The sequence below is a fragment of the Nicotiana attenuata genome, chromosome 4, assembly GCF_001879085.1.
Source record: "Nicotiana attenuata strain UT chromosome 4, NIATTr2, whole genome shotgun sequence".
NCBI lineage: Eukaryota > Viridiplantae > Streptophyta > Magnoliopsida > Solanales > Solanaceae > Nicotiana > Nicotiana attenuata.
Window position 1 is genome coordinate 1,476,537 of NC_031992.1, and position 13,215 is coordinate 1,489,751.

The window sequence follows — 13,215 nt, forward strand, 5'->3', positions numbered from 1 at the left end:
CTGTAAAACAAATATAAAAAAAGGATTCTTTAATTTTTTATTTTTTTCCCGAATTGTTTGGAGTAGAAAGATTTTATAACAAATTGTTACTTTTGGCGTCCAAGTTGACAATCCATTTGCACCAAGTTTGATCTAGTTAAAAGAAGAAACGCAACAACAACAACAACTACTACAAACCCAATGTAATCTCACAAGTGGAGTCTGGGGAGGGTAGCGTGTACGTAGACCTTACCCCTACCTTGTGAAGGTAGAGAAGTTGTTTCCAATAGAAGAAACGCATTTATAGTATTTCATTTATGTTGTATACACCTCCTAGGTGGTTATCAGCTGCACAATACTAAAGCATAATAATTGGAAAGTACGACAAATCCATGATTTAAGTAAAAGAAAGGAATAACAAAAGAACTAGATGGCATCTGAATTTTTTGTTGTAATTAACATCTCAGGAACTCAGATTATGCATAGATTTCCTCATACTATAATGGTGCCATTAAGCAACCTCGTAACTAAATCAATCAACTAAATTAGTTGTGTTTGAAATATGAATCCTCTGTTTCACTCTATTTGTTGTCTGTTCATTCCAATACTTAATACCTACTTATGATTATTGTGTGCTCAAATTATCACATGCAGACATAGAGGTAGCTATTGTAATTTCTTTTAAAAATAACTATGGTTAAATCTAAGTAATCGGTAACTTGGTATCCCTTACATATTGAAGTTGTTGCTCAAAACAGTAAGGCAGTTAGAAAATTATCCTTACTTGCACAGTGACGGAGCCACCTTAGGCTAAGGGGTGTCTGGTCAGAAAATCACAATGTATAGCAACGTCAAAAGTTTATTTTTATGTATATATTTTATATGTTGAATTTTCTTAGCTTCTTTGTTTATCTCTTTATATTTTCATAACCCTTAGTGAAATTTCTGGCTCCGAGGGGATTCAGTGCCCAAATTATGGTGCAGGCGAACTCATGGTTTCTCCGCAAAACTAGGTATTTTATGTACATAAATTTTAGAATGGACCTAATATTATCTGTTGAGCCTCATGCTACAGAAAAGTTGAATGGTGCACTTGGTTGAATTTTGAGTTATTAACCTAGAGGAAATAGGGATCAATTCCCACTAAATACTTTCATTTCTCTCCTTTCTTTAGCAGTACACCCATGTTCTAAAATCCTAGATCCGCATCTGCTCGCTCCCCACCTGACTAATAAATCCCAGCATCCAAAAACAGCAAATTAAGACGAACTCTAGTGAACTATACCTAATCAAAACTAACAACAACAACGACCCAGTAAAATCCCACACCTAATCAAAACTAACCTTGTTCATAAAATCAAGAGAAAAAGAAGCAGCCTTGTAAACAACTAAACATTGTCCCCAATCCGTGTGCAAGAAGGATTAAAGTTCCAAGTCTGGTCAAGCCAGAGGCTGTTAGCGGTAGCAGTGTTTAGAAAGGCGCGCGCTTCGTCGCTTTAAGCGCGAAGCGGACACGAAGCGACCTATTGTCGCTTCCAGCACACTGAGGCGACTCGATCTGAGAAAGCGAGCGCTTCACAGGAGAAGGCGATGAAGCGACGAAGCGGATAAAGCGATCGCTTCTTTCCAGAAAAGCGCAGGGGGTCTTTTTTTTTAAAAAAAAACTTTGGGTCTGTTATTTTATTAGACAAAACAGACCCTAAATCGACCAAAAACCCCTTCCCCTTCGACAAAACAGAGTTGACTCACAAAACCTAGGGTTTTTTACGTGCTGAAGCTGATATCCAAAAGCAGAGACGCCATTGCTAACGCTTTCTCTCTCGCTCGAGTTCTCCTTTCTCGCTCGCGACACTCGCCATTGCTGACCCAGGTAATTTCTTCTTCTCCTTTCTCCTTTCTTCTTCTGTTCTTCAGTTCTTCTCGTTTTTTTTTCATTCTTCTTCTTCTTTCTTTCTTTCTTTCTCTGTTTCTCCGGTCCAGAACAGAGTAAGGACTAAGGAACAATTTTTTCTTTCTTTTTCCTTTTCATTTGTGTATTTTTTCAGCATATATATTTAATTATTATATGTATTTCATTTATTATTATATTTCAGCATATACAATTAAATTATTATTATATTTCAGCATATAAAATTAAATTATTATTATATTTCAGCATATAAAATTAATTATATATATGTATTAGTTTTAGTTTATGTGATTTTTTAAATGTATATTTCAGTTTATATAATTAATTATTATATATATTATATGTATTTTCAGTTTATTGATTATGTTTTTTCTTATATCTTAATAGGGATATTAAAATGTCTCAAAATTCGAAAGAGAAAGACCCAGCTTGGCGCTATGGTGAGAGAGTTAATGAGAAGAATACAAATGTTGTATGCAAGTTTTGCAACAAGATTACAACGGGTGGCATTTATCGCTTTAAATACCATCTAATTGGTGGCGATAGAAACGTCACAAGTTGTCCGAAATGTCCACCGGAGGTGAGGGAAGAAATAAAGAACTTTGTTGAGAAGAAGAAGGAGCAAAAAAATCAAATGGTTCATCAACCAATGGTGACCAATCTTGATGATGATGATGATGATATTGAAGAATTGTCACTTCCAACAAAACGGGGAAGAGATGGGTCAAGCCATGGATCATCGACTAAAGGTCCTATGGATTGCTACTTCTCAAAGAAGCCGGGAGCAAAGGGCGGTGGAAAAGATGTACAAAAAATTGCTAAAGACATTTTGAGGGATCGTGCAGTTAGAGCTTTTGCACGATGGGTCTATGATGCTGGGCTCCCCTTCAATTGTGTCAACTATGACACTTTTGGAGACTTTATTGAGGTCGTTGGTCAATACGGACCTGGAATGAAGCCTCCCACTTACCATGAAATAAGAGGTCCTTATCTAAATAAGGAAGTGGAGGAGACTAATAAAATTGTTGAGGAGCATAAAGTTGTGTGGAACAAGTACGGCTGCTCCATTATGATGGACAAGTGGACGGCAAGAACGGGGAAAATGATTATTAATGTGTTGGTGAATTCTCCCCGGGGAAGTTTGTTTCTTGAGTCCATTGATGCTAGTGACTCATCCACCGACCACATCAAAATGTTCACCTTGTTTCAGAACACTATCGAAAAGATTGGTCCAAGCAAAGTTGTTCAAGTGGTCACTGATAATGCAAGTGAAAATGTGAAAGCGGGTGGCATGATTGAAGGAGCGTACAAGAATGTCTATTGGACTCCATGTGCGGCTCATTGTATCAACTTGATGTTCGGGGATATTTTCAAGGAAAGACCCTTCTCTACAGTTTTTGGCCAGGGCGTTAGATTACATTCTTATATTTGTCAGCGGCCCTTGTTATTGAATATGATGAGAAGATTCACCATGCAAAAAAATTTGGTGAAACCGGGCAAGACAAGGTTCGCCACTGCTTTCTTGACTTTGCGTAGTCTCCACTGTCAAAAAGACAATTTGAGAAAGATGGTCACTTCAGAGGAATGGAGCAGGAGTAAATTTGCAAAGGAAAGTGCGGGGAAAGAGGTTGCACGCATTATTCTTTCTTATTCTTTTTGGAATAATGTCCTTCATGCTCTTAAAATTGGTGGCCCTTTGGTTAAAGTACTCCGTTTGGTAGATGGGGAGGCAAAACCATCAATGGGCTACCTCTATGAAGCTATGGATAGGGCCAAGGAGACTATTCAAGCATCATTCAGTGATGAGCAAAAATATGCAAAGGTCTTTCAGATCATTGATGCAAGATGGGATGAGCAACTTCATAGACCTTTGCATGCAGCTGGACTTATTCTGAACTCATCACTCTTTTATGAGCAGCATGAGAAGAATTCATTGGCTAAAGAAGTGTGGACAGGATTCCATCAGGTTGTTATCAAGTTGAACCCAGATGAAGACTTGCAAGAAAAGATAGTAGATCAGCTTGCTACTTACAAGGCAGCTGAAGGACTTTTTAAGCTTCGACTTGCTATTAAACAAAGAACGACGAAGTCGCCAGGTGACCAAGTGTTTCTATATTTTATAGCTCTAACTTCAATGTATATTTTATACTTATTAACTCTTGAATATTTTTTTTGACTTCTATAGTTGAATGGTGGGACCAATATGGTGTAGAGACTCCGGAGTTACAGACTTTCGCCATCAAAGTTCTAAGCTTAACTTGTAGCTCATCCGGATGTGAAAGGAACTGGAGTGTTTTTGAACACGTGAGAAATAAAAAGAATTATTTCGTGTTTTGAGATAAAGTAGATTATATCTCAATTGTCCAAACTCCTACTAAATACTAATTAGTTGACACATCTTTTTTGCAGATTCATACAAAGAAAAGGAATTGACTAACCTTGAAGCGCCTCCATAATCTAGTGTTTATAAAATACAATATAGCATTGAGGCGTCGGTACAACCACCGCAATATAATTGATCCAATTCTTTTGGACAATATTGATGAGGCTAATGAGTGGCTAACCGGAGTCCCCGAAATTGTGAAGATGAAGAAGTATTTGAAGGCGACTCCGATTTCACTTGGGGTGATGTTGCGATTGGTAGTGGAGTTGGGGAGAATCCTTATGGTTTAAGGAGATATACTCCAAGTTCAAGCCCTATTAGGAAGGGAAAAAGCGTGGCTACTACAAGTCGATCCCTATCCCTAATTGATGAAGAGGAAAGTGATCATGAAGAGGAGGGGGAAGAAGAAGATGACGAGCAATATGAAGATACTAGAGGAATTCAAGATTTTGACAATCTTGAAGAAGAAGAAGAGTAGAAGAATAAGATGTTGATTGACTTCTAGTAATTTAGTAGCTTTGATTTTGCTTGTCCTATGGTTTGTGGATGGTTTGTGGATGATTTGGTGGTACCTAGTACCTAATTTTAAGTATTTAAATTGATGTTTTTGATTATTTATAATTTTACATTATGTTTTTTAAGAATTGCGCTTCACTTTAATAAAGCGTGCGCTTCGCTTTTGAAGCGAGGCGAACCCTTGTCGCTTTTTTGCGCTTTGCGCTCTCAAAAACACTGAGCGGTAGACAAAAGAGGGCCACGAAGAGCGATAGTTGAGTTCATCAATAGAGTAGGATTTGAGAAAATAAACAAGCTGGTCAAGGATCGGACCACTTGAACCTGCCATGATGAGACCCAACATTATTTGTATCGATGACGGAGAGAAGACCATGTTTCTGTCCCTTGCCATTAGAAAAACATGATTGGCTAACATTAAAATACTTGTGTCTGCTTTCTTGCAGCTATGGAGTGCTGCCCCTTAAAACTCTCCGTAGAATACATGCTTTGCAACCACATCCCTCTGCTTTACAATCAAGTTCCGGAGATACATATTGGAGGAGATTAATGTTCCTATTTGTAATAGTGGAGGAGGATGAATTTTGAACGAGGAAATTTATAGTATTTAATAACACTATCTATTTTATTAAAAAAAACTAGAGGAAATAGTTAAGCCTATTTTTATGACTCTTCACATTCGATCGCTTTTACCTAGTTATTCTCTTCTTAAGAAAGTTGCCAACAAAATTATAGGAATAGGAGTAGTGACGTGGATGGGAACTGGAAAGTAATTGAAAACCTCTCTTTTTCTGATTCAAATTTAAACGATCAAAATACTGTAAATGGAATGTCAAAGTGGAATGTTCATAATTGACTTCAAAATACTAAAAATATTAGTTCATGCAGATTTTGTAGTTTTTAAGACTACAATGTTCTAAATGTTGGGGAAATAATTAAATTATAGAAGTTTTTGCATATATAATTTGAAAAAGGAAGGATTTATGTAAGGTAAATTGTCTTATATAAGGATTTACATCGTTTATGTATGCTATTTCCTTCTGACAAATTTGATCCTTTCTCATCTTATTTAATCTTGTATGACAGCACACCCACCTTTAACATTCATATCTCTGTGAAATTCATCTTGTGGATAGGTTTGGATTTAGAGGCCCAACATTTACTCCTATAAAACATAGTTGGCTTCACTATAGAACTTGCCTTTTCACTTTGGTAGGTACCTCCAGGGGCGGATTTAGGGGGCGGAAGGGGATACACCCGAACCCCCTTCGCCGAAAAATTATACTATATATATAAGGTAAAATCTATTTTTTACCTTTATATATTATGTTTTGAATCCCCATGACATAGCCAAAAGCATAGCTTAGTGGTCTAGGGGTTCAAAATTCTTTTGTAAGGTCATTGGTTCAATTCTCACTAGCTACAATCTTTTTTAACTTTTTTTTCTTTTTTGAACCCCCTTAGCGGAGATCCTGCCTCCGCCGCTGGGTACCTCCCTATCGCCACTCATGTGGGACTCTTCCATTACCAACAATAACAACTACTACGCCACAGTCTCAAACAACTCCGCCATTTCAACCATCCTACTTTAACCCTATGCATAACATCTTTTTTATTTGAAAGGGCAACTAATATTGATATCAGGAAAAAACAGCACTAAGAAGGTGCTGTGATTACCACTAGCAATATACTAAAGTGAGGTTAACCCTGACTGTGTTTCAGCATCTTCAAATACTTCCAATTTACACCAAAAGCATCATACAGTCAGATTTGATCTTCCAAATTGAGCTTCTCTGATCCTCAAAACATCTTTTGTTCCTTTTTTCCATATACACCACCAAATAGCCGCTGGTATGGTGTTCCAAGTCTTTTTCGAACGTTTTGGCAGCCCTCCTGCTCTTGCAAAGGGAAGTTCTACTGTTGATGCATAGCCCATTTTGTTCCCATCAAATTCTCCTATGCACAACATCTTCATATATCATTCTATTTTCCTTGAGCATTGAGCCTAGATATATAAAGTGTCTACATTTACGCACCTCAATCCATCTAATCTCACCTCAACTTCACTGATGTGTCGCTGGCTAATAAGTGAAGTTGTTGATCCTTCAAAATTCAAGCTCATGACGACATGGCATCAATGGAGTTATCACCAGTGACATCATAGTTCAGATAACTTAAGCTTACTACAGCTAAAATTCTATTGGCGTAATCAAAAGCACTGGCAGAAATAGAGAGTACCTATATTATTCAGTGGACTAGATGAGGTCCCACGTCGATTGGACAAAATCCAAGTTTCAAGTTCCAAAAACAACTCAGACAGCACAAAACTCACAATTCTAGGGTAAAGAATAAATAAGCTGAGCTGCACCTTCACACTCCCTCATCAGCAAAATAAAGATTTTCAAACTTTTCAAGTTGAAAAACAAATATACATAGCGTCGACTTGTCACACTTTATGATCAAAGACACAAGGAGGAAAACAAGACTAGGTGAATAATGAAGTAAACAACATCACCTTGTTGCGCTTTCCTCTCAAGACACGAGAAGGAATTGGGTACTGCTCCGCATGATGACAAGGATCAAAACTTGAAGTCTTCATCAAAAAAAAAGGGGATCAAAACTTGAAGTGATCCAGTTGACCTGAAAATGCATGCAGCATCCAGTTAAATATCAAAAGAGTTAGAACTATCCACACATGCACGCTTAGTGGTGAAGGAACCAAAAAGGTTATTTTTCTTTGCTACATGTACATGGCTTTATAACCAGCTCAAAGTACCTACTCCTGCCATTCTAAGTTCACATAGACATAACAGAATGACTTGTTTAATACTACCATGATTAATAACCCTTTTCTTCCTTGTGATTGTGAAATGGATAAACATTTTTACTTTTACAATCCACTAAAAATCTGCTGCCCCAAAAACTTGCAGAGAAAGACTGCACTATACCTATTCATCATGGTGCATGAAATTCATGAAACCTTCATGGTGATTATTGTGATGAGCACACTTGGGAGCGTTAGCTGGGAGCTGCAAATAGTTTGGCCCAAGACGGTGTCTCTGGTATCAGAATATGAGAATATTCTAATCTGGAGAAGCTTATCAACTGAATAGTAGATACCAAGGACAACAATAGCAGAGCAAAACGCAAGCTGATCGTTGGACAAGATCCATGTTAAATAGTCAAAGAAGATGCTACTAAGATACAAAAGCATTTCAGGATCTTCTTTATTCCGGTGTATCACATAGTCTGATTCCCTGTATCTCAATCCAAAAGTTTTGAAGTCTCCAACAATGAAAAACTACACACTCTACCAATTAAAGGGACAAAGATTCGCCATATATCATTGTTTCCAACGATGAAAAACTTCACCCTTCACCAATACCAAGCAGAGGCGTCATGGTAATAAGCATAGGTATTACGACAATGACTGCCTCCAGTTGGATATTTCAAGCCCATAGTTCCAAATTTAGCTGCTGGGAAGTAGCTGATTACTGAGGCAGTGATTACTCCGAAATCATTGGAGATACTTACGCTTCGAACCGGCAGAGTAAATCTAGAGTTAGTGGGTTTGAAATGAGTGTGATCATATATGTAGAAATTTTAAATTTGTATATATATATATATACACACACACACATAGACACATACATATTTTGAGCCGACGGCAATAAGTTCAGTTAAATCCACGAAAACCGCTACTAGATTCTGGAACTAATGCCTAACATCTTATTAAATGATTTGCATGGCAATCATAGGTCTCATGAGAAGTTAACCCTGTTACTAAATACAATCATTTACGAAGTGAAACACATGTTGCTACCCTTTTGCTCATTTTACAACTTCTCCAATTCGAGAAGTTCCACGGGAACTAACTTTCCGAAATGGTTATTAACTGGTGCCTGAAACTCTTGTAATCAGTTGATAAGAACTTTAAGCTAGTACTACTATTTATCTTACAACACGCAATTTCTAAACCTAGCATGTGGAAGTATTAACAGTTCCTTAGTGTAGAAACAATCCTCCTAGGAACATCAAAACACATATGATTAATTAATCCAACTGATGTTTTCAATAAACAGAATACAAACTACAGAAGTTGCAGACCAACCACATTAATGTGGACGAACTGAATCACAGACCACATGAATTCCAGTTACTTCCACAATAATCGAGCTCTAGGCGAAAGCACAGCTATTCAGGTCTAACTACTGTCAGTAATAAGCCTCAACTTTTTGGGAGTAAAATACCAAAAAGGAATTTTTTTTTTTTACTTGCACAGCTGTCTGAAAGAGCGAGCCAATGCTAATTCACACCCTTAGAATCTGAAGCTTGTTGGAGAAGGCAATGGCAACCCAATCAGGCTGGGACGAAGACCACTGAAGCTGCTCGATTTCAGCACCTGCAGTATAAGCCAGAATTGGATCCAATCCACCTTCAATAGGCTGGCCCATTGAAGACAAGTCCCAAATAAGCGCCTGAGAGTCATCACCAGCAGTGCAAATATGGCAAGAGCTGTGAGGGGCCCAAGCAATGGCATTCACGCTCGCCTGATGCCTTTGTAATTCCACTACAGGAAGCGTAGGGAAACGAATATCCAAAACGACAACCTTAGCACTGTCCATTATTATAGTAGCCATGTACCTAGGATCCTGTTTGTTCCATCCGAGGCGAACAAGTGGCGTATCGGGTTCAGAACTCTCGTAAATGATCGTCGAATGCTCCTTATCGCGAAGGTCAAAAACCCTAACGGATCCATCAGCTGAAACCGAAGCAAAAACTCCAACGCCGCCCCAAGCAATATCATAAACCTCCTTATCGTGAGCAATAAGCTGAGTATCCACAGTCTCCCTCTCAATATCCCAAATAGTACACGTGGTATCAATGCTAGAAGTACCAATTCGCTTCGGCTCAGCTTCATTCCAGTCAAAGGAGGTCAACGGACCGGAAAATTCACTGTTACGGTTATTATTTAACAAGCTCTTCATTTCAACCCGACTGTTATCGGAGGCGACCCGCCAAATCCGGAGATAGTCGCTCGAGGTTGCGAGAAGATCGGGTTTTTGGCATTCCTTATCGGGTATGAAGATGACTTTAGTAGGCGGGTACGGGTGCTCGAATGAGAGTTTCGGGTCGGATCGAATCTCGCCGTTGGAATCGTCGAGCTGAACGATTTCGACCCGGTTCGGGTACTGCTCGAGTAAGCTGGAAATGGCGAGGCGGTACTTCTTGTCCTTGCGAACGCTCCAGTTCATTGCGTAGATGTGCCATGGCGCCTCGTACGTGTAGATCTCGGACCGTCTTTGTTGTTCGTCGGACCCGTCTTGGTTCGGATCGCTACTCGCTCCCATTTCTGAGTTCTTTCCCTCACTGTCTCCGCCGAATTAGGGCTTGAATGAACAAACAAGATAGGGAATTAATTATCGGGAGGAAGAATGAGGAAAGTCAACATTATTTAGTCCAACTATAATTTCGAAAATTGCACTTTAGTCCTTTAATGTGCTAGTCTTTGTTTATGCACGTACATTGTGTGATTGTACAGAATTTGGTGTTAATTATTAGAAAATCAAATAAGATAAAATAATGAAAGACGTTTATCACATTTCTTTAGGAAAAAAAAAAAATTGATTTAAAAAGTTGTTCAATTTCCTGTAATATTGAAGTTTAAAGTAAGATCCAAGTTATATGAAGGAAGATAAACTAATCTTATATTTAAAGTTTTAAACTCATACTAGAGAATATTTTGTGAGTGAAGTGAAGATGGTTGGTTTCTTACATAGAATTACATAATTTTGATAGTTCCACAAGGGAATTAACTAGTGTTCAAAGTTGAAAAATTATTGAGTTTTTGGCAAAAATCATCCTTAAGGCCCAAACCAAAGGTACATCCTTGTGTTATCCCAGTGAACAAAAATTATCCATGTACTATTTAAAGAGCTGCAAGAATCATTCTCCTGTTAAATTTTATCAAAAAAACTAACGGCATCCATAAAAGAGCATGCCCAGTACGTGTCTTTTCCCCTAAATTTTTCAAGATTGCCACTCCCGCCAAATCGTCTTCCACCTTCACCAAAAAGGATTAAGACTTCTAAACTAAAAGCTTCATTTGTATGAACTTCAGTGAATTTTCTAGGGCAAAGTCCTAAGCAAAAAAGAGAAGTTAGGGCTATTTCTCCACGCCTCAAACGAACCAGCTGATCAGAATGATAATACAAGAGACATGCAGTAGAGGAAGAATGTATTTGTGCAAACTTCAAACTTTCTCATGAATGCACGTGTTTGGGAGGGTTGTGAAACCTTGACGAGGTCTTATTGATTTGCACCCCAATAAGGTCGAAATTGCTTTCAAGGCAGTGACTTGCCACAATGCAGCTTTCAATCCGATAAGTTATTTTTCTTGTTTTATTTGTTCTTGATCAAAAAAAATACTACACTAAGTGTCGCGCCCCATTTTTCCTCGCGGAGTCCGGGTTTCGTCATTCATGGGGGAACAACTCGTTTCTTTTTGGGAATTGTGTATTTGAAGAGTCGCCACCTAACGGATTAAGGTGCGTTAGGGCACCTAGAGCGATTAACTCATGTAACTAGTTTGCATTACCAGAGACTAGGGTAAGGGCTCGAAATAACCTGAGTGGAAGGTGTTAGACACCCCTTGCGGTCCACAACGGTGGGTCCCAGCCGAACTTAAACTATGTGAATTAGTCAATTAACAAGTAAGCAGTCTTAGCACATATTTGCAAATAAAGGTAGTTTTCACAATCTAAATACATATATGATCAAAGAAGCTGAGATGGTCCAATGCACACTTATGAAAGAAGTTTAGATAATTTAAACACATGTAGGAATTGGGAAAGGGAAATCCTAAGTTGATTAGCCTATAGGATCAATCCGTGCAATGCCCGATAATCCTCCTCAACTAGAGGGGCTACACGTGACATTAGCGCGCAGGTCATCATATTATTTTACTACCCATTACCCTCCCCCCTTAATGGTTATACAAGCGAGTTTGATTAACGACCTCTAAGCGTGCTGTTACCTGTCCCTTCCTTGTGGCCCCGGAGGAATTTAGGACCTCTAGACTTGGGCAGATCTAGACAATCCTAAGGTGTTAAAAAGGAAAAAGTCTAGGCGACAACAAATAATACATAGGACTGTCAATTAAAGAAGCAAATAAAAGGCTCATATTCACCTCCACAGATACATAGGCAAATAAACAGCACGTCTCAAACAGCTGATTTTGAAGAAGTTCAGAAAACCTAGGAGCATGATATCTAGATGAATGTTACAGATACAGGATATGCAAGGTTTGTTTTAAGGGAGGTGGAAAAATCCTAACCAGTTTGCCTATTGATTTTATAGCCTATGAAACTTAAGCAGTTTAAACACGATTAGAACACAGTTTCTCATTTTTACAAGGAGATTAATTACCTAAGGCTTGCCTAGGCGTGGGATTCTACACAATCACAGTTGCAGGAGCTGTTTAAACAGATTGAGATTATTCGACCTATTGGCATGCTGGATCTAGGTGATACAGATTGTAACAGGCGATTTATCAATTTGTATTTAGAGACATGATACCCATGCGTGAGTTTGTTTTTAAACCTTTTCATAGATAGTTATTGATTTAAATAAACGTGGTTCAAACAGATGCAAACAGAGTTCTTAAGAACATGGTGTCTAATGCATACAGGAATGACAGTTTTTATTAAGATTACTTAATAGCATGATGTCTATGTGACAGTACTTGCGAAGAACCAGGAATTAAGCATGCAACATGCTGAAGCAGTAAATGTGAAGGCCCTAAAAACAGGATATCTAATGCACAGGTTTAACATGGTTTAAATGTAAATGAACACATCAATCCTAGAATATGGCTTCTAATGCAGATTTGCAGAATATAAAGCCTATAGCATATTTTCTACCCAATTTTACCCACAGTATCATACAACTAGCCTCCATTTCCACTAGTTACCCCAATATCTGTTTACAAATAATTATTATAGACCAGACATAAATGCAATATAGATTAAGCTATAGGGAGCCTGATGCAGGCCCAAAGAAAACCTGGGGTACCAGGCCTTCAGTAGTCTCAAATGCCAAGGGTTTCATTGCCAAATTTGCGTCCAGGTGTGTCAGAGTTCCCTAAGGACCTCAAGGATCCCGGGCAGTGCTCACACCCAGACCTTTCTCAAATAGAGACTGATTATGTGCAGTGTGGAAAGGTCCAGCCCTCATATGCCAGAATTCAGAGAGATCTCACGGATCCCTAAGCAGTACACATACCAGAGGGGCAAAACTTAATAACCTAAGAGTGAGTGAGAGTGCTTGACATAGTTTGAAAGACTTAGTGAAAACAGTTTAGGAGTGAAAAAGGTTTTTCTAGAATAGACCAGTTTTGAGAAAATACTAGGAATAAAAGCTAATTTTTTTT

The 13,215-nt window shown here is 38.3% G+C and overlaps 2 protein-coding genes across 3 annotated transcripts; one reads left to right on the forward strand and one right to left on the reverse strand.

The window, feature by feature from the left end:
* Nucleotides 2,212-7,293, forward strand: LOC109224804. 2 transcript variants are annotated; one of them, XM_019389339.1, is made up of 3 exons: nucleotides 2,212-3,984; nucleotides 4,074-4,192; nucleotides 4,298-7,293. In XM_019389339.1, the coding sequence occupies exons 1-3, from the start codon at nucleotides 2,286-2,288 to the stop codon at nucleotides 4,319-4,321; spliced, it is 1,842 nt and encodes a 613-aa protein (XP_019244884.1). In that variant the 5' UTR covers nucleotides 2,212-2,285; the 3' UTR covers nucleotides 4,322-7,293. The 2 variants fall into 2 exon arrangements, with proteins under 2 accessions (XP_019244884.1, XP_019244883.1); XM_019389338.1 differs by having other exon boundaries at nucleotides 4,074-7,293.
* Nucleotides 8,808-10,216, reverse strand: LOC109224805 (WD repeat-containing protein LWD1). The gene has a single exon (XM_019389340.1). It carries the CDS (start codon nucleotides 10,133-10,135, stop codon nucleotides 9,095-9,097), a length of 1,041 nt encoding a protein of 346 aa, XP_019244885.1. The 5' UTR covers nucleotides 10,136-10,216; the 3' UTR covers nucleotides 8,808-9,094.

What these genes read in the sequence shown, in the direction of transcription:
- LOC109224805 (XM_019389340.1), bottom strand. Translation starts at nt 10,135, where the DNA reads ATGGGAGCGAGTAGCGATCCGAACCAAGACGGGTCCGACGAACAACAA.
- LOC109224804 (XM_019389338.1), top strand. Translation starts at nt 2,286, where the DNA reads ATGTCTCAAAATTCGAAAGAGAAAGACCCAGCTTGGCGCTATGGTGAG. An exon ending in AAGAACGACGAAGTCGCCAG is followed by an intron (nt 3,985 to 4,073) that starts GTGACCAAGTGT and finishes TGACTTCTATAG; the next exon opens with TTGAATGGTGGGACCAATAT.